At 34.0% G+C, this 26,372-nt stretch overlaps 1 protein-coding gene across 4 annotated transcripts in view; it reads left to right on the top strand.

Moving 5' to 3' along the window:
- Positions 1-26,372, top strand: part of VEGFC (vascular endothelial growth factor C) — a 190,756-nt gene that overhangs the window by 136,590 nt on the left and 27,794 nt on the right. For 3 of the 4 annotated variants that reach the window (XM_074329888.1, XM_019749437.2, XM_074329887.1), the window contains 2 exons: positions 12,358-12,571; positions 14,001-14,191. In XM_074329888.1, coding sequence (XP_074185989.1) covers positions 12,418-12,571; positions 14,001-14,191 — 345 coding nt within the window. In that variant the 5' untranslated portion in view covers positions 12,358-12,417. Of the gene's footprint in view, positions 1-6,300; positions 6,320-12,357; positions 12,572-14,000; positions 14,192-26,372 lie in introns of those variants that run through there. The other variant, XM_019749438.2, reaches the window with a different exon arrangement.

Here is a 26,372-nt window from a genome sequence, read left to right on the forward strand (position 1 = left end):
GCTTCTACCTATCCTGCTCTTTAGTTTATTTCTTCACTCAATACCATATGCCAGATATGCTACAAAGAGAGTATATAAAACAGGCACGTAACAGAATAAATATGATAAAGAGTAAATGAGCTCATGTTTACAAACTCTGAGTAATGTGAAAAAAAGCAACTAAGGTGCTAAAATAGATTGTGTGAATTAGGTTATTTAGATACAGTGGGTAGAAAGTTGCAGTGGTTCTGTGGCATTTCAGTTGAAACCTGAAGAAAAGCACCAGCAATGTATATTGCCAGGACAACATACACCTAGCAATGGAAACAGAGTTTTCTAAGGATTTAAACGTAAGGAAAAAGCTTGGCGTTTTGGAGATGCCAGCAATCTATGAGTGAGGTGGGAATGTTATAAGACTAAAGTGTTAACAAGAGCGAAATCATCAAGGCCTTAGAGTTGGTAGTTTGACTTAATTTGAAGCCACTGAAGCAGATTAAATAGGCGAGTGGCCTCATTCATTATGTGCTTATCAAGGATTCTTCTGACCTGTGTGTCAGAAGAACACACAGGTCAGAAGAATAGAGAAGCTGAGAAGATCAGTTATGATGATAATTATGCAACAAATCAGGTAAGATATATTGGTAGCTTAAACTAGGAGGATAGCAGTGAATTTGGAGAAAAATTGCTGTGTAAGATTATTAGTACTTGTTAATAGCTTATATTAGGAGTAAGGTAAAGAGAAATAATAAATATAATTTCCTGAGACTTGAATGAGCAATAGGTTAGTAAAATTTAATGAAGTGGAAAAAGCTGGGGAGGAAATTAATTTGGAGAAGAAATTCATAAATTCCTTTTTAGAAAAGTAAGAAGGAGTTCTTGAGAAATCTAATGGCAGATACCTCTGAAGAAAAGTTTGGTCTGGATATATGCATTCGAGTTCTCAGACACGGGTCATCTTTGAAGTGTTGGGGATGGATCAGGGTACTCAGAAAGGAGTAAGAGAAACTATTTCTGAACCCTGAGAACTCAAACATTTGGGATTCTGTGTAAGAGAAGTCATCAAAGGTACTGACAAAAAAATAGTCACTAGGGAGAAGCAGTAGTAGAAGAGCGTGGCCTCAGGGAGACAGCGTGGTTTTGATGCATTGGCAGCAAGGTGATCTACAGGACAGAGGAGAAGTAAGATGGGGCAAAGAGCTCACAGGGAAGATGTGGGGGCCAGGTTCCAGCTGAGTAATGAGACAGAAACCAAGTTGGAGAATGGGCAAGTGACTAGAAAGTGAGGAATAGTGCAGATTTAGACAGAGCTTTCAAAAATTGAAGCTAGGAAAAACAGCAGAAAATGGCAGTAGTTCAATAGCAATGTGACTTAGAGAGGGTTGATTCTTTTCTGCTTGTTAATGTTTTTCTGATTGTATTTTTGTGTTTATTTTTTAAATTTGGGTGAGCAACAGATTTGTATGCTGATAGGAACTGAGAGAGAGAGAGAGAGAGACTGAGGTTAATAAAAGGAGTAAAGCATTGCTACCACAGGAACAGACAGGAACCAAGCACCTGTGGAATTACTAGCTTTGGAGAGGCTGAAGAGAAGCATTTCATTAGTTTTTCCTGAAGGAAGAAGGAAGATAGGGAGATCATGTGTATATAAGTGAGTTGCTATTTAACATCTATTTTCTTTATGAAGTATGAAGCAAGTTTGTCCACACAATGCAAGAATGAGGGATGGAATTAAGGGAGATGGTTTGGAATTATCATGGAAATGAACTGGCATAGAATAAATCGACTGGAGGTGAGCATTGTTAGAGGAAAAACATCATTATGATACTTGTTACAATGCTCAAAGGAAGACTGTTCTTCAGGACTTTACCAGGTTGAGCTAAGTTGTTCCTCAAGTAAGCAGTTAGGGGTGTGTAGGAGTACCTGGCTTCATAAGGGAGTGTTTGTGCTTTCCCTAAAGCTGAGTAAGGCACTGCTCTCAGAAAATCTTTCTAAATCCTTAATGGTGACCTAGGTACGGCGATAATCTTTCATCCTGTTTCTAGGTTGCCTATTAACTGAGTTTATATCCTCAGGATACTCCAACCATTCAACACACACACACAAAAAAAAAAAAACAAACAATTTATAAATCAATGTATATATAGAATTTATGGTTTTACTAATTTTGAAATAAATTCTTAAATAAGTTTTAATTATAAAGAGAAATTCAACAGCTCAAGGGTCAGTAAAAATGCAAAATGGAATTTTTGTGTTTTCAGCCACAGAACCTCTGGTTAAATAATTCAGCTTTGTTTTACTCAACATTGTTTCATAGCAACAAATTCCGCTCCCTGCCACTTTAGTAAATAATCTGGAATCCTTTAGACACAGAAACATACAAGCAACAAGAAGTTCATCTGGAATTAATTTCAATATACAAAATAGGTATACCTTAAAATTAGCAAATTCCATAGAAAGAACAAATTTGAATCTTATAATTAATATTGTCAGGTTCTCAATATATATATATATATATATATATATATATGTATATGTATTAAATGTATATAATTTCCAGCATGTGAACTCAATGAAATGAAAAGAGAGACTTCATTTGCAAATAGCATGCCTAGAATGGTCTTTGGCACATAGTAGTCATTCAATACAAGTTATAAAATTATAAAATTTTTCCCTCCTTTGCTATTTATTTAATATATCTTATTAGAGACAGGTGACTGTCTAGTGTACCAGACTTCTTCTTACATGTTTTACAAATATTATTTGTATACACAGCAGCTTTATAAGGTACATTTTATTATCAATATTTTATAAATGAAGAACCATAGTTTTGGGGTTTTATTAATATCATCATTACACAGTAAAAGTTTACTATGAATAAGCACTGGTTATTTGCATACCTTATTTCAAAGTACCTCATTTAATTGTTACAGCAATGTTCATATTTCATATGGGGCATGAACCTCAAAGATCACACACATAGTAAGTGGAGAAATTGAGATTTAAACACAGGTCTATCTGTGGCCTGAACACATGCTCTTAGTATTATGTTGTACCACATATGTGTGGCTCTCCAAAACATGATTTCTCCTAGAAAACTCATAATTCCCTTAAATATTTTATTAAAACATAGCTCTGTGTATGCATTATGTGATTTTAAGTAAAATGTATGTACATATATGATAGGGCAAAATGAGATTTCATGGGGAACATAGATTTTAAGTAAGAATATTGAAGTTTTGAGAATTGAATCTTTTATATAGGTTAATGCATATCCCTTAACACAACTATAGCCCATGTGTTTACTGCTATTACCACACTGCTACTATTACTAACTATAGCTATCCTTGAGTGCCCAATATATGCAAGACACCTGACAATGTATTTGACTTATTTAATGCCAAGTACCTCAAGTTTATTGCAAAAACCATTAGTAAAATTAGTCATAAAAGAGGATGGAAATGAAATTGTAAATAGCATTTGTACATCAATGAAACTAAACTTTGGGGCATCACAGGTATAAACCAAATAATATACTTAATATCAAGATTAATTATAAAGTTATCATAGTGTGGTATTGGCATAAGCGTAGAGAAAAGGACCAATGGATAAATCCAAAAGTCCAGAAGCAGACCAAACATATACAGTCACGTGATTCATAGCAAAGGGATGAATGCAGTGCTATGGAGAAAGTATCAGTTTTTCACTAAATAGCACTGGATCAATTATATATATGAGAATCTTGACCTCTACCTCACACTATACTCAAAAATCATTTCTAGGTTAATTGTTGGTCCATATACAAAAAGTAAAATAATAAAGATTCTAGAGAATAACAAAGGAAAATATTTTCATGAATTTGTGGTTGGTAAAGTTTTTTGTTTTGTTTTTAATACACCAGAAGCACTACCATAAAGAAAAATTCAGACATCATTAATATTAAGAACTTTAATTCATCAAAAAACACCATTGAGAGAATTAATATACAAGTTTCATAGTAGAAAATGATTACAATGCACATTCTACTTATATCCAGAATACATTCAGAACTCTTACAAATCAATAATAAGACAGCCAACGGAAGCAAATAAGAAGCTTTTAATTGGTACTTCTTAGAAGAGTGACCAAGTAACATGAAAGTGCTCAGTGTCATCAGTCATCCAAGGACTACATATTAAAACCACAACGAGATATTATCACATACCCATCAGATTAGCTAAAGTTAAAAAACGATACTACTAGTTTTTGGCAAAGATACGGAACCAAGGGATTTTTATATACAACCCTAAGGAATGTAAATTGGTAAAATTACTTCAGAAAATGGTTTGGCCATATCTGTAAAGCTAAGTTTATGCACATCTCATGAACCATCGATACTGTTTCTATTTATAGACCCCCCAAAACTTATCCTATGTCCTTCAAACGATGTATACACCCATAGATAAATAAATTGCAGTGGTTCATACAAAGAGAATGAGACAGCAGTAAAACCAATTGCTTCTCACAACAAAGATGAATGTCACAAAGATTAGGTTGAGAAAAAGGGCCCTACATGAAATAGTATATGCGGTAGGATACCATTTATGTAAAATTTGAAAAATAGTAAAAAACTAATTGTGTTAATAGCAAATAGAAATATAACAAGGAATGTAACATTTGGTAGAGAGTTATAATTGAGAAGGAGAAGAAAGAAGGGTTCTGGAATGTGGTCAGTGCTCCATATCTTGATCTGGGTATAATTACAAGGGTTTATTCAGTTTGTAAAAATTCATCAAACTGTGTCTTTATAATTTGTTTGCTTTTCCGTGTGGATATTATTCATTAATTAAAGATTTTAAGAAGCATTATTAATATTACTTCTAGTATTACATTGCATTAACATAAATTGATCTTTAGAATATCAAAGAAGAAAAGACATTTTACTAAAAAGAGAGATAATAAGCCATTACATTTTTAATTTCAAAACAGTGTTCTGCATAAGCATTTTTTAAAAACATGTGTAACTTGTTTTTATTGTAAAATTAGTTGAATCGTCAGCAAAAAAATTATAATCAATCAAAGGAAAATAGTTATAAAACATTTTTTATTTACTTACCTAAGAAGGCTGTGTCTAAACTGCTACTACATTCACTTCTTGTTATGAAAACAAAGGAATGCTGTTGAGAAATGCCTGTGTAAAAAAAATAAAATAAAAAAAATACTAAGTTATCCCGGCCAGTAAATAAATCTCCCAAAGAATTTTACCATTACTAAATCCAGCTGCTGGTGGTACTTTCAATCCATTCATTCACTCTCTCTGATGTCTCTATGGTTTTTATTTGGTGAAATTCATGCAAATTTTCAACTTTCTGGAGATTCATAAATGACAGAGCCCACTCTTACTCAGCTGCAGTGTTTCCCCAACAACATCACTATTGACACGTTGGCCTAGTTAATTCTTGTTTGTAGGGGCTGTCCTGTGCATCTGAGAATGTTCAGCAGCATTCTTGACGTCTACTTACTAGTACCAGTAGCATCACCCCCACAGTTCTGAAATCAAAAATGTCTGCACACATTGCCAAATGACTCTGAGGGGAAAAAGTCATCCTGGTCGAGAGCTACTGCTCCATAATATGTATATAGGAATATTTGAGTAATAAATTTTAGTTCTTTGGCTTTTCCTCAGTAAATGCAGTCATTAGTTTTGGCTTCATCTACCTAGTGCTGTTTTTGCAATCATATCTGGAAAAATATTGGAATATTTCGTATTTTAATATTTCTGAGATCATTTTGCCATTCTGCAAGGGACGGAAGTCAATTCTATTAAAAAATAAGAGGCAAGCAGCTGGTTTTTCATATTGAGTGCAAGAAATCAGTGTGTATAGAATCTTCCATTGTGTTTATTATGCAGCTATGACTGATTGCTATTTTGGCATTGTTAGAAAGTTACCTCAACAATAAGATAACTGAAAATTAATATTTAAAATATTTTCTAAGAGTCTACTTAACTTAGATTTTGATTAAATTAATATTTTATTTTAAAATCTAATCCATATATGTGGTAAACTAAAAAAGGAACTCCTCTTTTTAAAAAATAAATAATTTTTTGCTATCAATAATAGATATAAAAAGAGTCCATTCTTCATTATGGCATTATTTTCATAATTTACAATTAAACATTTCAAAGGATTAGGCAAAATTAAATTAAAATTTCCAGTTAAAAACTTCTTCCAATAATAAACTAAAATGTAAATATCTGCTTCCAGGGTTATCTATCTGTGGCACATCAGGTTGGTGTAGACATGGATGATGGGTGACCTGTGGGTGAAAGAATCCTGATCTGACACCTTCACTGAAACATTAGGTAAAATGATTTGCTAAGGTTATGTAAAAACATTTACAAATATATATTCCTTAGAAGTATCCCATTTGATTTTTCATATTTATTCATGATTCTCTACCAAAGGGTAATTCTAAAAGTGAATTTTATAACTATGCATTGGATGATTTCTCAAATCCAAAACCTTCTCCATTCTGCCACCTAGACCACATTTTGCTTTAAGGGGGCATTTTTAAATAATTAGAATATACTTTTAAATTTTACAAATTTGCCTACCATGGATAGCTGAAGGAAATAGAAAAACCCACAAGTTCATCTGTCATACAACTTCCATTGTTAAGAAAGAAGGGATGAATAAACAATTCCTTTGTTATTTTAGGGGAAGAATAACCTCAGCAGCCACTTATTCTAATGCTTGGATATGACCCTATTTTTAAAGAAAAAAGAAAACCTAATGGTGGTATACAGTTATTGACTTTGACAACTTCCTTATGATAGATTGATTCTTACTAATGATTTTTTTTTAGGACGAAGAGATGATGTATGTGATGTATAATATGAAAAATATTTCCTTCAAAACTTTTAATAAATGTCTTGTTTTTCCAAAGTGATAATTTGATCAACTAATCTTCCCTCTGCTTCATTTTATGAAATTATCCATGACAATGTATATCTTTTTCAAATATAAAATATTACTTAAGACAGACTTTTAAAGATAGCATATGGACATTTAAGAAAAATATAAACATCCCTTATTTTCCTTTTGATTTTTCAAAAGGAAAAAACACTAAGTTATTTTCCCTCTCTCCCCCCAAATATAGTTATATTGGACATCTAACCAGATTGGCCTGTGGCCCTTTTTGGCCACTTCATGAAAATACTGTAGTGTTATCAAACCTTTCTTTGATGGACTCATGCTCATTCTTTCAGTTCTGGCTATAAGGAGTGATAAGAGTATATGCTTTTAGGTGAAAGGAAATTTTCCATAATTCAACCATAGGCATTTCCCCATGAATTTTCAACTTCATAAATGAGTGTCAAATTTATATGCAACATAGCAATTAACTTAAGATTGTTATTTGAAGGGACTTTGACATTGGACTTTCAAGTTTTTTAGAAGCTCATTTCCATTCATTTCAAATCCAGGACCACTAATAGCATTAATCCTGGATGACTGCTACAACTCCCTGTTTATCGTTGACTCTCTGGGTTATCACAGTTTTCGGGAGGAAGGGCAACCACCATGCACTTGTGCTTCCTCCCTAACAGGCATCTGAACAACCCCTAGTCAACGCAGAGCAACAAGAAGGAAACTAGGTTTTGCTAGCTGTGTGTGTTAAATGTAAAGTCGATTACGGGCCATTGTCAATTCCACCTCCAGTGCTCACTTCATGTTATGATCCTTCATAACTAAGGAGACTTATAGAGCACAGGTGAAACCCCAAAGCATTTTCTCGTCATGTAACTTCTAGAATCAGAGATTTTGCTTCATCCTTCTCCTGTTAGTGGAAGAAGGGAATGCAGTTTAGGTTTATGAATTATCAAGGAAAGAGTTTATTTTTGATTGAGCTCCCCATCTTCGACATTGCACACTCTGCTTTGACTTCCATAGCATCTCAAAATCCTGCACCGAATGTCACCTAGGTCGCTGTTTGCAAATACATACATGCTGAAAGTTACATAAGAGTACTTACTGAAACCTCCAAATTGATCCCTTTAAGGTAGAATGCAAAATTAGATTCATTTTTCTATGACTTGAGTCTTTTTATTACAGTTGAATATCCATTTACAAGACACTTTCTAGCTTAAGACATACCAAATCCCTTTGGAAAATAAAAGGAATATATCATCATTCAAGCAAATGACCTCAACACTGCAGAAAACACTGGAGAACATATAGACTTAAAGTATTGAGAAAGAACCTGACTTTCATATAGATAGCACTTCCACTTGAAAGATTTTGGTGTGTCCCTGGTTCAGAACTCATTCTAGTTACTGGGTCTTTTTAAAATTCTTCAAAAGTAGAATTTGAATGTAAATATGCCATGGTTAGCTGTCCCCAAGATTTTGGTCTTCTCTGGATTCACAGTATAGCCCTATTTCTTCGCTAATGCTCAATTCCTAAGTTGCTGCTTAATGAGAACAAAAATGCAGAAGACAGATCTAAAGAATACTGCTCCAGAGCTGGTACAGTCCTCAGAGTTACAGTTCAAAATTGTGTAAAAAATTCAGTCTATCTAAAAAACAATCTTAGTACTATGCTTTTGCTCGGTAAAGATGTTATAAAGACAAGTAACCCCACCACTGACTACAAAAATGATATGCTTCTATATCAAATGTCAATTTGAATCATCACAAAAACTCTGAAGAAAATATTATTACAGTTCACCCTGAACAACGTGGATTTGAACTGAGCAAAGTCCACATATACGCAGATGTTTTTTCAATAAATGCCAGTACTGTTTTCAATCTGTGGTATACATTATTCTATGCCATTTTATAGGGAACTGAAGCATCCATAGACTTTGGTATTTGCAGGGGTCCTGGAACCAATCCCCCATGAATACTGAGGGAAAACTGAGTTCAGGGGAGTCAAAAGTTATACATGGATTTTCAACTACGTGGGGGTTGGTGCTCCTAAATCCCGCTCCATGTTGTTCAAGGTTCAACTGTATTTTATAATACAGAGTAAAATGACATTCAAAGAAAGGAAATCTAATGGTGCTTAATTAAATAAGGTCTGTAGTCAAGATGGGAATCTGGATCTTTTGATAACAAAGCTTGTTTTTCTTCCACACAAATATAATAATTAAAGTCTAGTAGGAATAAGTAAATTAATTGCTCAGTATTAAGCTATTTTATACCATTTGTCTGTGATAGCTTTTGCCAAAGATTGTTATATGTTAAATAATATATCACAGGCATGCTCTATGCAGAAATAAGAACATAAAGTAAATCGAAAGCTGAAATGAACACTATGTATGACCTGCCAGTAAACTTAGAGATGATTACTTTTAAATTTTTATTCTGATAATAAAAAGTGATATATGGTTATTATTTAAAATTTAAAATACAGAAATGTATAAAGAAGAACATAATAATTACCTTAATTCTGCAGCTTAGAGAAGATAACTGTTGCTTTAGCTGCATGTCTTTTACTCTTAAGACTGCATACACAGATGCATTCAATCTAGTCATATATTAATTTTGTTCTGTGAAAAGATTGTACTACACATATGAACATTGTGTGTATGGGTGTATAAATTGTGTACTCCACTTTTTCATAGAATATATTATGAACCTCTTTTCTAAATTATACATCTGTATCATTTTATAGTGTCATTACATTATTTTCTGTGCTAATTTCTGTTTGTACTGTATAGTATTTAATCAATTCTTTATTATTATCTGTATAGATTGTCTTATATTTCACTGTTATAAACAACCTCATGATGAATTTGTACATATATCTGCTATAATCATATTATCACTTCTGTTGGATGGGAAATTTAATTCCAAAGTACATTTGCTGTCTAAAATGGAGCTTGTTTTTAAGGCCATTCAACTTGAAATAGTGCTTTTTCCTTAAATAGCTGTACACATTTATATTCCTTTCAAAGTTGAAAGGAGTTATAGTTTATTCACTGTTGCCATCACTGAATATTATTAATTATATTTATTCTTTGTGATTATTCACTTCAAGTTCTTTGCCCATTTTTTTAAACTGAAGTACCTGTTTATTTTTTTTCATTAACATGTTCATGCAATATTTTAAGAATATTAGTCCTTTTCCATCTGTCATGTATATTGCAAATAGTTTTCCAACTTTGTTGTTTGTCTTTTATTTTGTTTATAGTGTTTTCTAGCATACAGATAGTTTACGTTTTATTTTTATATTCACCTTTAGAAAGACCTTTTATCAACTTAAGAGTATAAATATAATACCTTTTATTTTCTACTAGCATGTTTTATTCATTTTTATATTGCATTTTCTTTATTGTGAATACATGCTTACATTTTTCTTCTATTGATCTATTGGGTAATTTAATGTTTGCTCTTACATGATAATTATTGTTATAGTTATTTTCTATTTCTAAATGTTAAAGTACAAAAGTGATTTGCCTTAAAACTTCAAGTAATACTTAACTGAAAGTCCCTCTTCACCATAATCCTTTCTCTTAGCCATTTGGTGCATGTCTTTTGTTGTGTTGTATCACACTGGTATGTTGTATCGCAGCTCCTCTTGATAGAGTGAACACACATGCCTGTTTCATGTGAGATTCTCGTGATTAGCTTAGGTCACAACCTGACTTTAATTCTAGCTGGGTTATGGGGGAAAGAACCGCAAGGACCCACCATTCACACAGTCCTGTGTTGTTCCTTATGTTCAAGAACGAGTCAAGCAACAGGCAAATAGGCAAATAACCATCTATGACATATCCCTTCAGGTAGCAGGGGCCACACATATATACCTGGGCACGTTTATAAATTTTCTCTCTAATAGTAGTCCTTTTAGATTCTGATACATTTTTGACTCTTGAATTTTGTGTCATATGTGAGATTTTCCTGAGACAAATATTTCATAAACATTTAATTGGGAAACTGTATGAGGATATTTTGTCATTTTCATTTTAGCTAAGATCTCCTCTTCATTCCCACTTTCTATCCATTCAACAGAATTAAATTTTGTCTAGCGGTATGGCATATCAAGAATTATCCTATATATTCCAGAAGGTAATGGATTAATATCTATATTTTCATAACATAGACCTAAAGAGATTAGGTAATGTGCTCAATTCACACAATAAGTGAAGAAAGGGCAAAACCCTAAAATTCATAGCCAATTTTATTATCTAGTAGGAAGGAACACATTTCATAATCTACTGCCTACGAGGCTCTGTAATAATGTAAGAAATCTAAATTAGAGTATGTTTCTCAAAATGTAGCACAAAAATCACCTACCTCAGAACATTTTGAATTATTAAAAGTAGTAGTGAAAAGACTTTCAATTAGTATTTCCATTTGTAAAGCAAATATATTAATTACGTACTTCAAAAATTGGAAAGGGAAAACTATAGCTTCTTAAAATGTACTTTCTAATCTCCATCCATGTCATCTGGCGGGGAGCAGGGCGGTGGGGGGGGGGGGCAGTTACCTGCATTGCTAACAGCTCTCTAGTGTCCAATGTCCAAAGTATTTACTTATATATTTAGACTTTAAAGCTGGGATAACCATGAAAGTACAAAATAAACATTTGATGTTGTATTTCCCTTTGCAGATAAAGTTGAACAATGTACCATTTTTCCATAATTTCAAAGTATACTTTTAAAAAAATGTATTTTTCTTAGGTATGGTAACTACTTGAATAAAATTTGGAATGTTCCACTTAATTGGATTCACCAATATAGACAGTTAACTGTTTGTAAGCAGAATTAATACCCTATGATATATTCCATGTCTTTTTCATACCAGAATAAACCTTGATGATCAGATTTTTTGGAAATACTGGAGGTTCTGCCAATATATAAACCTTACTATGATGCTGTTGTTGAAATCCCTTTTTCCATGTGATCATAGATTCTAAAATAGTTTCTGTAAGATTCCTAATTTCAAGCATCCTGCTTAATTATATTTTATTAATGCTGATAACTAAAAATGAAACAAAGCATGAGAGTGGATTTCAGTTTAATTTTATTTATATTGGACGGTAATACAAGCTTGAATAAATTTTTAAATTTATACATTTGCCCATTTATGTAAAGTAACTCTAAATAAAACAAGCTGCTTCAAAAGTTACTTTTAAAATTGTACCTCACAAAATTTCTGTCTGAAAAACCAAATATATATTTTACATTTTAATGGTGGCATTTAATGTCATTTTGATTGTGGTATTTACTCAAACTAAAACATGAAAATTTTATCATGAAAAGATAAATAATTCAGGAATAATGAATAATACTTTTAATAGGTATCCGGCATATGTAACATTAAACCTAAAGGTTTTTCAGTGTGTCTGTTCCCATGTCCCTTCATCTGATACACACTTGCATTTTCTTTGACAGGCTTATGCAGGAACAGATCTGGAAGAACAGTTGCGGTCGGTGTCCAGTGTAGATGAACTCATGACTGTACTCTACCCAGAATATTGGAAAATGTACAAGTGTCAGTTAAGGAGAGGAGGCTGGCAACAAAATAAAGAACAGCCCAATGTCAATACAAGAACAGAAGATACTATAAAATTTGCTGCAGCACATTATAATGCAGAGATCTTGAAAAGTAAGTATGGAAAATACATAATAAGCTTAATATATCAGCCTAGTGAAAGTTGCAAGCCCTTCAGTGTATGTTCTGCTGAATACCTTTAGGGTTGAAAGTAAAGAAAATTTTATTTTCAAAATATAGCATTTTATGATTTCACTGTAAGTGGTTAAGATGATTTCTTGAAATAGGAAGAGAGGTGCATGCATATCAACACGCTTTAATTTTTTTAATTGAGGTGATGTCCCATTGCAAAATTTTAAAACATATAGGTATATTTTACACACTGTCAGTTTAATCGTGGAAACATTCTGTATCTTACAAAATAATTGTACACAAATTTTCTTTCCGATTTGGATTTAGAAATGCTTAATTTCTAAATCATACGAAATCATCTTTTCAAATACTACTTGTTACCTTGTTGCTTCATGGGTAACTGACTTGAGAGCTGGAATTTGGTAAAGCCTGAGAGATCTAGCAGAAAATATCACAAAAAATTATGATGTTGCATAAAGTGGCATACTATAAATTGGTGGATTACTTTTAAAAAGTAATTCCCTTCAGTTATTAGATGTTAATTTTTATAAAGGTTTGATTGCAAAGTATTTTCAGAACAAAACCAACCAAACAAAATGGCTTCATATTTGAATAATCAATAGTTTATGTCCTTTTTTCCCAAAACGTTTATTTGAGGGGACATATAGACTAGAACATTTAAGAAGTACATCATTTGTAATGAAGTATTTAGAGTCAACAGTGCTATAAGTAAACCACTAACTCATTGGAAACAGAATTCCAAGAGAGAGCATGAAAGAAGAAGGAAAATTTGACTTTCCTGAAAATACTTAGTTCAGGATACATGCCACAGTTGATGGAAAATACCCTTGCATTTTAAGTAGCTATCACCATGACATTACCCCAAACTGCCAAATAGCCTGCCTGAAAATGACTTTTGAATTGAGTCCAAAACCATAGCCATCTTCTCATTTCCATCTCAGTTTAGAAAGAAAATCAAATCGTGTTGTTTATATTTGTTTTGAGACCACAAAAATAGTACATCCTATAGCAAGTGACCATGGCTCTATCTCTGCAGGTTTGATAAGCATGTATATGTTAAATTTTCATTTTCTTAAGTAAAGAAAACCAAATGTAAGTGCTGTAGAATACTGAAAGCATAATAAGATTTAAGAAAGTATAATCTTCATTTAGCTTGTTACATGGCTATAGAAATTACTTTTTTAAAGAAAATATCCTTAGCTGCTCTGTTAAATATGATATATTCCAATTCACAGGGCAATTTAGGATCCTGTCAATTATTTCTTTGATGTTACATATGATACTTAAATCTTAAAATCTGAAATCAAGTGTGAGTGACTTCCAACTACTGTGGGCTGTTTCCATCTTCGTGGCTTCTGTGTAACTTATGGCCTTCCCTGTGACTCGACAGGTATTGATAATGAGTGGAGAAAGACTCAATGCATGCCACGTGAGGTGTGTATAGATGTGGGGAAAGAGTTTGGAGCAGCTACAAACACCTTCTTTAAACCTCCATGTGTGTCCGTCTACAGATGTGGGGGCTGCTGCAACAGTGAGGGGCAACAGTGCATGAACACCAGCACAGGCTACCTCAGCAAGACGGTAGGTGTTTCAGTTCCCCCAGGAGCCCGCTCAGTCAGAACCCTTCACTCTGGAAGTAATTTGCTTAAACTCTGTTCCCTTTGAAGTAACTGTCTACAATTCATCGTTTCTTGTTTTTAATTTAGGAAATGAAGTTTTCAACCTTTCGTGGTATTGATGGTATACTATCACAAAGAAAAGAACTGATGCTGTATGAACTCTGTTCATTCAGTGGTATCAAAGCCAAGAGAAGAAAATCATAAATATACACGTGAATGTGTGTGTTTATACACGCACGGTCATACACACTTACATACATACACATACACATACATATTGATCTTTGAGTATAAACATTGTCATCTGGCAATAAATTACTTTTAAATGGTTAAGTCTTTTGATTATAAAGATACATACTATATATTCAAAATACAGAGGGTGCCAAAAACATGTATACACATTTTAAGAAAGGAAAACGGTATTGAAATTGCAATACTCAATATATACCGATCACAAAAGATGAACACAAGTCACGTTTGACTTCTGCAATTACAAGAGGTGCTCAAAGTGGTTACCATCAGCGTCCAGACACTTCTGATTACGGAGAACTACTGCTTGAGCAATACTGACCAAAGTGTCCACTTGTATACATTTTTGGGCACCCCCGGTATATAATTACAAGTATGTGATCTGTGAAACAGTTGTATAGTATTGACATAATCTATCACACTGAGCATACTTATTGTGTTCATTTAAACAGCAAAGAAAATATTCTGACACTACATCTTAAGTATTTTGAACAAACTGTGAAGTCCCATCATATTAGATGTTAAGCTTCTAATAAACAACCAAGAAACTTCTCTTACGATTCAGTTCGGATGTGGGATTTTCAGAACAGACGCACAAACCTGCAGGTCTTAGGTGGAAGAGGAGCCTGGCTATCAAAGGTCATGTTTGGGTGCTGATGACAACCATGGAGTATTGTTTAAAGTGGTGTGTGCCATTGGCTCTGCACATGTATAGAGAAGCCCAGCCCACAGCTCTGGGTTTAGCTGGTGCAAACTTCTTTCTGAAAGACAAAACTGCAGTTGCTCAAAAGGCTTTTCCAATTTATTTTGAGAGCTGGAATCGCATAGGTGACATGGCTCCATTCAGAATTGTTCTTTGACCTTTAGAATGAAAAATGAAATCATTTCAAAAATGTGTTGTTAGATTTGATTTGTAAAATGTGGAATGAAAATAAATTAACATTTTTAATTAAATAACGTCTATACTTAGAACACATGCAATAAAAGTTGGGGTCTTTCAGCATTTTCATACACACTTTCACTGAGCTCCATGGTTTCCACTAATAAAATCTACTCTTATTTTAATAATTAAAATGGAAATGAAAGTCAAGATTATTACCTCAGTTGCTTCAACTGCATTTCCCACTTGGTTAAAATTTTCTAAAATTTTTACTGTGATGATCATTTGGTCTCTGAGTTTGGAGATACTGTCCAAATTGCTTTTTTGTTTATATTGCTCACACACTAGATAAAGGAACAAGCTCTTTCAGATACTAAGACTTGAAAGAGGAAACAAAAGATAAATTATAAACCTGAATTTTCTATTCTACTTGCCTCTGTCCAGATGCTAAACACTAAAGAATACTAAAAGATGATGCTTTGGGGTCCTGTAGCATTCCTATTATTATTATAGTTTAAGCGTAGCCAGAAATAGTTATTTCTTATAAGCATAGCAAAATAATATAGTTTATTCCAACATGTGTTAGGTAGAAAATCAATATGACTCTAATTATATTCATGCATTTAGAAACTTTATCAGTAGAATGTATATCTGTGGGTAATGTGAAAACATTTCAGTGCTTGATAAAATTCTAACATTTTAATAGAATAGTATGTAATTGTAGTGTTAGGGCAGCAAAACTTCTCCTTTGTTCATCATTCTGCTCTTCCCCTCAAATCTTTATCAAACAATAATTAAGAATTTGTTAGCTAAGAAATTGTAGATTTATATTATATACTATTCTGAATAAAATAATACTAATTTAACAGGTTTTACTGGATATTATGTGTTTATCTTATCATAACCCTGAACTAAAACAGGTTTTTTAAAAAAATTATTTAATAAGTATTGGAGCTAAACGTCATTTTTTATCAAATAGAAATATTTATACCAGGAAGGTATTCGCCAAAAAGTGACATCTATTTAAAAAAGATATTAATATTAAAAATGTTGATGGTCTTATATTCAAGCCAAACTCAATAAAAATATTGTTGGCCTTCTGAGGCTCTTAAAAACAATGTCAGTTTTTAAAAAATTAGACAAAGTAAATATGGGTGATTTAGAAATTACAGTAAGTTTTTGGAATACATTTACTAGTGTATATTTTTAAATAATTCTTCTAAGCAATACGATATGTGTCTTAGATTATATTTTTTATTAATATGGTTTTTCATTTAAATCAAATATCACTTTGGTTGATCTTTAAAAGGTATAGACATACTAGTTGCATGTTCCAAACACCAAAAGGCTGTATTTCTTTTAAAACTGGAATGACATGGGATAGACTCAAAAGTTAAATTTTGAAGAAGTATTTCACCGAATAAAACAAAATGTATTAAAAGCTCATTATTTATCATTTTTTAAATGCCTTATTTATTTAGTGAAATTTTATTTTCAAAGAGCTCATGTTGAAAAGATGTAAAGTTGAATAACAATCATTTTAGTATTGGGATTTTCTTGTTTTGTTTGCTCATTCCTTGAAATTCCAGGGTTGTGTTTTTTTTTAATATTTAATTTATTTTTGTGGTGAAAATCAGTTATCAGTTGAAAATATCCAAAGCTATTTTGTATTATTAATTTGTTCTATAAATTCTGTTATGTTTTGTTAATACAGATAAAATATTTGAAAATGAGTGAATCTTCCTTTTAAAATGTCTCAAGCTTTATAACGTATTTATTAACTATGACTTTCATATTTAAATGAGGTATTTCAAAATACATTTTCTTTAGGTACTGATGCCCAAATGTTTTGAATACTAGAATAAGCTTTATCTCCCCAACACCAAACCCATCCCAAACAACAACACTATGAAAAGCACCTTGGTCTTCTATTTTACCTCTCTCATTACGTGACTTCACTTCAAATTAGAAACATAGGGTCCTTTTTTTATTACTATTATTAGTTTCAGGTGTACAAAACTATGTAATAGTTAGACATTTCACCTCTCACATGGTGATAACCTGCCTCCACTTCATGGATGGTGTAGATGCCTGACCACTGCTCTGCACACCTGAAGCTGAAGCTGAATAATATTGTATGTGAACTATAATTATATGTATATATATATATATATATATATATATATACATATGTACGTATATATATATATGTACATATATATACGTATATATATACATATATACATATATACACACATATATACATACATATATACACGTATATATGTATGTATATATATATATGTAGTCGTGGGATATGGAGTTCAGCATAGGGTCCTTTTTGATGTTTCCTTTCTCTTCACAAATCCATTCTGTCACCAGATCAAATCTTAATTTTATCCAGGTCTCTTGAATCCCCATGTTTACCACCATCACTCTAGTCCAAGATACTTTTGATGCTCTTTCCAACTAATGAAATAACATCCTCTCTGCTCTTCCTGCTTCCATGCCCCCCCTTCCAAATCTATTCTCTAAATTACTTCCAAGTGTGATATACTTTTTTTTTGCCTTCAGCAGTGGAAACAATACTTACATGTTTTTTTATTAGTTTCAGGAGCACAAAACAACATTATGATTAGACTTTTACACCCCTCACAAAATAAAAACCCCAACAAGTCTATCACCCATCTGGCACCATACATAGATATTACAATGCTATTAACTATATTCCCTATGCTGTACTTTACATCCCATGACTATACATATATATATATGTATATACATATCTATGTATATATATATATATATGTGTATATATATTATATATACATATATATTATATATATATTTATAGTTGATATTCAATATTATTTTATATTAGTTTCAGGAGTACAGAGCAGTGATTAGGCACTTATATAATCTATGAAGTGATCCCCCCAATAAATCCAGTAGCCATCTGGCACCCTACATAGCCTTTACAATATTAATTATTGACTATATTCCCCATACTGTATTTCACATCCTGTGACTATTTTGTGACTATCAATTTGTACTTCCTAATCCCTTCACCTTAAGTATCTCAACTTAAGTATAATGTGGCTTAAAGAATTCTTTGGGGGAAATTTTTCTTAACTCCATGAGATAGGTCAAAAATAGATCCAGTATTTATTTTAAATGTTTGATAATTACTTTCCCATACTTTTTTTTCATACACTTACTATAGCTTATAACCCTGTAGTTTACAATCATATAGTCATCATTATTTGACTAATGTCTATTTGCTCTATAAAGACAAAAACAGGTCTATATTGTTCACTAGTTACCGGAGTACCTACCACAGAATTAGCGCACAGCCCCTTTTAGAAACACATAAAACTGTGGAACCTTCAGTGGAAAAAAATGAAAATACAGACACATCCACAGCCTTTCCCTCCACCACCACCCTCAAAATTACAGCAAGTTGGTTCCCTGACACCTAATCATTGTCTATTGAACCAGATTTTGAAAGTACTACCTTGAAGATTAATGATAAAATAGTTGACTAACTTGCCCGTGTAACTTTTAAATAAACTGATCCACTTGGCAAACTCAAATGTATGCTTTAGATTTTAGCTGAACCTTTTAAAAGTATGTTTTTTTAACAAATAAAAGAAAATTCTCCCTCTTTTCCCATCTGTAGTTAATATGAACAAAAGTCAATATTCTGTTCCTCTTATTATTGGTTTACTAAATATATGTTTACTTTATATATACTCCAAATAGATAGAAATGCCTTAGGTAAAATCTAAACTTGGAAAACAGAACATCAGTACATTGTTAGGAAACAAAATGAATAAACTTAGTCTACAGTTAACCATTAGTGGTTTTTCTGTGACCACTACATATTTATTCCTTGTGTTGGTCTAATTAGGTATTCACCTAATTGATGTAAGAGTGAGAATGTTCGGGGATAAGTGTGTATGCACACAGCATGTAAATTGCTTTGTCAAGTTGGAGGCCTATGAGGGGTTTAGGTTTTAGAAGTTATAAGGCATCAGGGCTAAGAAGAACTTTTCATGCTAAGTTTAAGGTATGTGTAGATGAAATGGAATTTGGTCCAGCATCGTCAGTGCTTAAACATCAAATATAATATTTTTTCTATAAGAAAATTGCCTACTTCATACCATACCGAATCAGTTCTCACTATATTTCGTCTTTCACGTCCAGGCTTCACAGAATTTGGGATTACTTTTATAATAGATTTACCATGTTGATAATTTTACCTGCTTTCTATCAATCACCTGCTCATATGAAAAATCAGGATTTACCTATACTATCAAAGTCTGTCTGGTGTTCGCTGTTGGTTTATGTTGTTTTTCAGTTTTGTTTTGATCCTTTATTTCAAATAATGATTGTAGTTGTATTTTTACATGTATATATCATTATCACAGCTAAGTAGTTTTCATTTTAGCATTTCAGTTTTTTAAAGATTTGCAGATTTTTGGAATTAAAAATTTGAAGTTAATTGAAACCAAGGTCCTTAGTTTTCAGGGTTCTGCCCCCTAGTACTTTCTTTTCTGACTCCACAAATTCCTTAGGTTTCCTCATCTCCTCTTTTGTTCTCTGTGGTGATTACTCCCAATCTTTATCCCCAGCTCAGATTTCTCTCATGGTTCCCTTACTACCTACTCAACCTGTGACTTGGCTTTCCCTCAGACAAGTCAAAGTCAATCTGTGTCACACTGGAGTTATGACCATTTTATTCCCCCCACCCGACTCTCAAATGAAAAAGCAAGTAAATAATCTTTTTCTAGTATTCTCTGTTTCAGTAAATGATACCATTCATCTAATTGGTCAATCCCAGTTATTCTTCCTTTCGCTAAAATCCTAACCAATAATTCTAGTTAAATCTACCTTCCACATATCTCCCAGCTTAATAACTGGTCCTTCCACACATCTCGCCAGCCTAATAACTGGTCTCAAGCCTCCACACTTACTTCCCTACAATCCATTTGCCACATTTTAACCGTGATTTTTTTTTTTTTTTTTCTAAATGATAAAACAGGTACTACTGAAAACTCTTCAATAACATTGCATTCTTTGGACTGAGCCAGCATTCAACTAGTGGATTGATAAACTGGTCTTTTCTAATTGCATTGTTCAGGCTAGCATCAGTTCTGATTCATTGATGCAAACAGTCTAAGTTGTTAAATATTTTGAATGGCACTCTTTTTTAGGTTAAATCCTTCAACATGGTGAATAGGTGATCTGGCTGCTACCTAAATCTGCAACCTCAATTGTCATTATCCTTACCCTCAAACACTACTTACCAACAGTACCCAAATTCCTTTACTACTTAAATTATGTCAGTATCATAAATTATGTCAGTATTATATGTCAGTATACTTACAAATCACTGCACTTGGTGTGTTTGAAACATCTCCTTATACACTATTCTCATATATCCACTTATCTAGCTAACTTCTACTCATCCATAAGCCTAGACATAAGTGTCATTTCCACTCCTGTTGTATGCTCTGATAACCTCTCTCTGGCCCATATTTTAGCATCATTGCCTTATCTGTCTGCCAAATGGTTTTAGTCCCTAGGCTCTAAGCTCCATGAAAGCAAAGCTTGTATTTGGATATTACCCTGGGCCATAGCACAGTAGTTGGCACATACTGAGTACTTGGCACTAAATAGAATGAATACGCAAATAAAAGAGAACCCATTTGGAATCAAAATTAGAGTCTTTTAAAAATACTTTTTATAAAAAATATAGCTAACATACAATATTATATTAGTTTCAGGTGCACACCATGCATACCATAGTTATTCAAGCTCATGTACTGAAAGAAGTGATCACCTTGATAAATCCAGCAATCATCTGACACTGTACCACACTATCACAATATTACTGACTATATTCCCCATGCTGTACATTACATCTCCATGACTTATTTGTCTTATACCTGGAAATTTGGAACTCTTATTCTCCTTCACCTTTCCCCCCTTTTGTAATTTTTCAGTTACTGTTGATATTCAATATTATTTTTTATTAATTTCAAGTGTATAACATAGTGATTAGACATTTATCTAATATAAGAAATGATCCCCGTGACCAGTCCAGTACCCGCCTGGCACTATACACAGTTATCACCATATTGCTGACTATATGCCCTTTGCTTTACTTTACATCCCCATGACTATTTTGTAACTACTAATTTGTACTTCTTAAACCGTTCAACTTTTTCACCCCACCCCTGACCCCCCTCCTGTCTATCACCACAACAAATAGAGTATCCATCTGGCACCATAGATAGTGATTATAATATTATTGATTATATTTGTTATGCTGTACGCTACTTCCCCATGACTACTTTGTAACAACCAACTTGTACTTCTTAATCCCTTCCCCTTTTGTAACCCACACCCCCCAAACCTCCTCCAATCTGGCACCGATCAAATGTTTTCTGTATTTATGAGTGTGTTTCTGTTTTGTTTGTTTATTTTGTTCTTTAGGTTTCACATATAAGTTAAATCAAATTGTGTCTGTCTTTCTCTCTCTGACACTCCATTCAGCACAATACCCTCCTGGTCCATCCATGCTGCTACAGATGGCAAGAACCCATTCGCTGCCAAGGCCAAGCAATGTCCATTGTATATATGTACACCTCCTCTTTATCCATTCTTCTACTGACAGACACCCAAGCTGCCTCTACATTTTGGCCACTATGAACAATGCTGCAATAAACATATGGATGCACAGTCCCTTTGAAGCAGTGTTTTGGGTTCTTCAGAAGTGGAATTACTGGGTTCTTCTCTGTCTCTTGTTATAGACTTTGTTTTAATGTCTGTTTTGTCTAGTATAAGTATTATTACCAGAGCTTTTTGTTTTCATGGTCATGAAATACCTTTTTCACTGCCTTTACTTTCAGTTTTTGTGTGTCTTTCAAACTGAAGTGAGTCTCTTATAGGCAGCATATGTAAGACTCTTGTTTTCTTATCTATTCAGCCCTCTATGTTTTTTGATTGGAACATTTAATCCATTTACATTGAAAGTAATTGTTGATAGATGCATAGTTACTGAAGTTTTATTATTCATATTTTTTATCTCCTTTTTTTTTTTTCTGCTTCCTTTTCTTAAAGAACTCCCTCTAACAGTATTTCTTGTAATACTAGTTTGGTGGTGATTAACTCCTTTAGCTTTGCCTTGTCTGGGAAGCTCTTTATCTAGTCTTCAATTCTAAATGATAACTTTGCTTTGTAGAGTAATCTTGGTTGTAAGTCCTCACTTTTCACCACTTTGAGTGTTTCATACCAGTCTCTTCTGGCCTGCAAAGTTTCTGTTGAGAAATCGGCTGGCAGTTTTATGTGAGCTCCCTTGTAGGTAACTAACTGATTTTCTCTTGCTGCTTTTAAGATTCACTCTTCTTCTTTAACCTTTGGCATTTTAATTATGATGTGTCTTGCTGTGGGCCTCCTTGAGTTCATCTTCTTTGGGACTCTGCACTTTCTGGACTTTTTATATCTATGTCTTTCTCTGGGTTAGCAAAGTTTTCAGTCATTATTTTTTAAATAGGTTCTCAATCCCTTGCTTTTTCTTTTCTCTTTCTGGTACCCCTATGATGCAAATGTTTTTACGCTTGATGTTGTCCCAGAGGTCTCTTAAACTATCCTCATTTTTTTCAATTGATTTTTCTTTTTGCTGTTCCAATTGGGTGTTTTATGCTGCCTTGTCTTTCTAATCACTGATTCTATCCTCTGTTTCATCTAGTCTGCTGGTGATTCCTTCTAGTGCATTCTTCATTTTAGTTATTGTATGCTTCACTTCTGACTGGTTAATTTTATGGTTTCTGTATGCTTTTTTGTGCTTGCTATCTCTTTGTTGAAGTTCTCACTAAGTTCCTCAAGCATCCTTATAACCATTGTTTTGAACTCTGTATTTGGTACGTTGCTTGCCTTCATTTTGTTTAGTTCTTTTTTTGAAGTTTCCTCCTGTTCTTTCATTTGGGACATATGTCTTTGTTTCCTCATTTTGACTGCCTCTCTGTGTTTGTTTCTATGTATTAGATATGTCTGCTATAACTCCCAGTCTTGGCTGGGTGGCCTTATGTAGTAGGTGCCCTACGGGGTCCTGGCACAGTCTCCCTGGTCACCTGCTCAGTGGGTGGGATTGATCCTCAGGCTGGTTGGCTGTGGGTTGGTCATATCCACAGCTTATGGACTGCTGTGTGGGGGACTTATCCCACTGAGTGGTATTTGTCCTAGCAGACTCTGATGCCTATTGAGATTGCCCTTTGTATGTGCTGCTTGTGGGGCTAACTGAGCGGTGCTTTGCTGTAGTATGAATCCAACTTCCAAGTATGTTGGTTCTAGGCCTCTTGGGAAGGTTTCCAGTGTCACCCATTGCCTATGACTGGCTGCAAACTACCTGGTGGGAGGTGCAAACTGATCTTTGGTTGTTTTCTGCCTGTTCTAAAGTTGGAAGCATGTGGGAGAGGCCACGCTGAGAATGAAGGATCGATGCCACCAGTACCAGGCCTGGAGTAGCTCTGCAAAAAAGCAGGGCATCCCTAGACCTGCTGCCACCTGCTGGCTCCCTTAAGGTTCAGCCCCTGATAAAGCTTTGTACAGTACTCAAGTTGAGTGGGGTAGGGTCTCAGGGAGTCACTAGAGTGGGAAGAATTGTATTCATCAGGTTAGTATAGACTCTGGTTTGATGCTAGTGCTGAGCCTGGAGCAACTGAGCAAAATTTTCAGAGCACACCAAGGCCATTCGCTGCCTGCCTGGGGCCCACAAACTCTGATAGTTTTCTAATAAATAGTACAATCAGGTGGGGCTGACTGCTCACTGAGAAATTGCCTCAGGCATTGGGGGAGTTGGGTGGTACAGGGTCCCAGTAGAGCTCATAAGACCAATTACTTTCAGATTTGGCCTCTGGGGTAGGGCTCAACACAGGAAAGATAGTGCCCACCTGTCGGCTGCATGGGAGAACAACCCCACACAGGGAAAATGGCAACTATCCTACCCCTTGTCTTGAACCCACACAACTTAGTCTCCCCCCCACCCCCCATGTGCCTCTGAGGCCACCCAAGTCACTCTCCTCCTCTGGATCCCAGGATGAGTACCTGCAAGACAGCCTGTGTACTGGCCATGTAAAAGCATGTCTGGGTTTCCCATAGCCTTCTGTCCCACTCGGAAGGTTAGAATCCCCCCTGTTTTTCACAGCCAGATGTTGTGGGGTTACTCCTCCCAGCACTGGTACTCCAGGCTGGTTAGCCTGGTGTGGCTGGGGTCCCTTGCTCCTCTATGGGGAACCTCGGAGGCTAAGATATCCTTCCTGATTCTCAACCACCACATGAAGTTTTGGGCCTGTTACACTTCTCTGCCCCTCCTACCAGTCTCAATATGGCTTCTTCCTTATATCCTTAGTTTTAAAATTTCTGTTCATCTGGACCTCAGGTGGTTCTCCAGTTTGATTGTTCTATAATTTCACTGTAATTTTAATGTATTCATGGAAAGAAGCAGGCATAGTGTTTATTTACTCTGCCAGCTTTGATCTTTCCCTGAATACACTCTAAAATTAGAGTCTTGAGTATGCTGATTTTGAAGACTCTGAGTGATAGTTAGGTGGAGCTACTAGAAGACTGGGCATATAATTCTAGAATTCTGCAGTGGTGATTGGATCTCTAGCTACATATTTATGAAGAAACATCATATTGATAAATGTTTTTGAAAGCCCTGTTATGTTTGTTACTAGTTAGATAATTCATGGATTAAGAGAGCAGAGGGAAAATCAATGCCAGGGGAATGTCAATATTCAATTATTGATAGTCCTACCCATTTCTCACTTTGATTTTGTAATAATATGCCCTTCTCTGGAAGAATCCACTCAGATTTTTTATCATAGTAAAAGGGATAATTTTAATTTGATTCAGTGAAGCAGGTGTGATGAAGCAGCTAGGAGGTGGTGCTTCATACTCAGGTGTATTATGTGTATACACTGATGTGTGGACCCTGCAGTAATGGAACTTACAATTTAGCAGGGGAAATCAGCATTCATGACGTAATTAAAGTTAGTCAAAGTGTTGTGAAAAAGAAGTGCAAAGGTTTATGGAAATGCATATCAAGGAGATTATAAACCAAAGAAGAGCAAGGCATGAAACTCCTGAAGTCAATATGTTCATGTTTGTATAACATTTTTACTAATGCTGCAGCCTGTCAAAGCTTGTACTCAAGTAACCTTTTCCTAAGTTTATTTTATGATATTTTCAATGTGGTATAAATGAGAGCATGTGATGATTTCTTTGAAACATTAAAGGAAGTTTCTTACTGCTATATTTTCTGAAGGAAAAATAACAAACAGTTTTTGTTTTGTTAAAGGAGTTCCAGACACATCTTTTAGCAACAAAAGTCACCAATTCAAATCATAAATTGTAAGGGCAATGTACCTTAAGTAATATAAACGTGTTTTATAGAAACTCCATAGAAATTCTTTTATGGGGCTCAATGAAGGGCATGTTATCAGAATGTGTGAGGAAGGCAGCCGTTAGTTGAAAAGTAAAACCATATGCACTAAGCATTCCAAAGTGGACTAATCGATAACAACTGTTTCAAAGTTCTCTCCAGCTAATACCTAAGTGGCTTTGAAAAGTTAGGTTGATTGGATGTCTTTTTGACCTCTTTCATAAACATATCCTTTAAGTATATTTTCTTATGAGAAGCTGTATATTTAAGAGATATAACCAGAAAAGTAGAATGTGAATTTTGCAGAACATCAATTATTTGATGACTAAAATAGAGGCAGAAGAAAGTCATCGGCTTTTGAGCCAAACATGTTGGATTAAAAAGTTATTTAAGTGTTAGTATTTACTTTATGTATTTTTACTGAAGGTAGGAATGAAAAAGAACTTCTAAATCCATGGAAATCTTGGGGTTAGAGCTCAAGAAACTAGAGCCTTTTTGCTGTGTTCATTATTGCCCACTAAGGAAGCCAGCTCAGCCTGGAAGCTGGGTCTCCTCCAACTTATT

Source organism: Rhinolophus sinicus, linkage group LG04, assembly GCF_036562045.2.
Source record: "Rhinolophus sinicus isolate RSC01 linkage group LG04, ASM3656204v1, whole genome shotgun sequence".
Taxonomy (NCBI): Eukaryota; Metazoa; Chordata; class Mammalia; order Chiroptera; family Rhinolophidae; genus Rhinolophus; species Rhinolophus sinicus.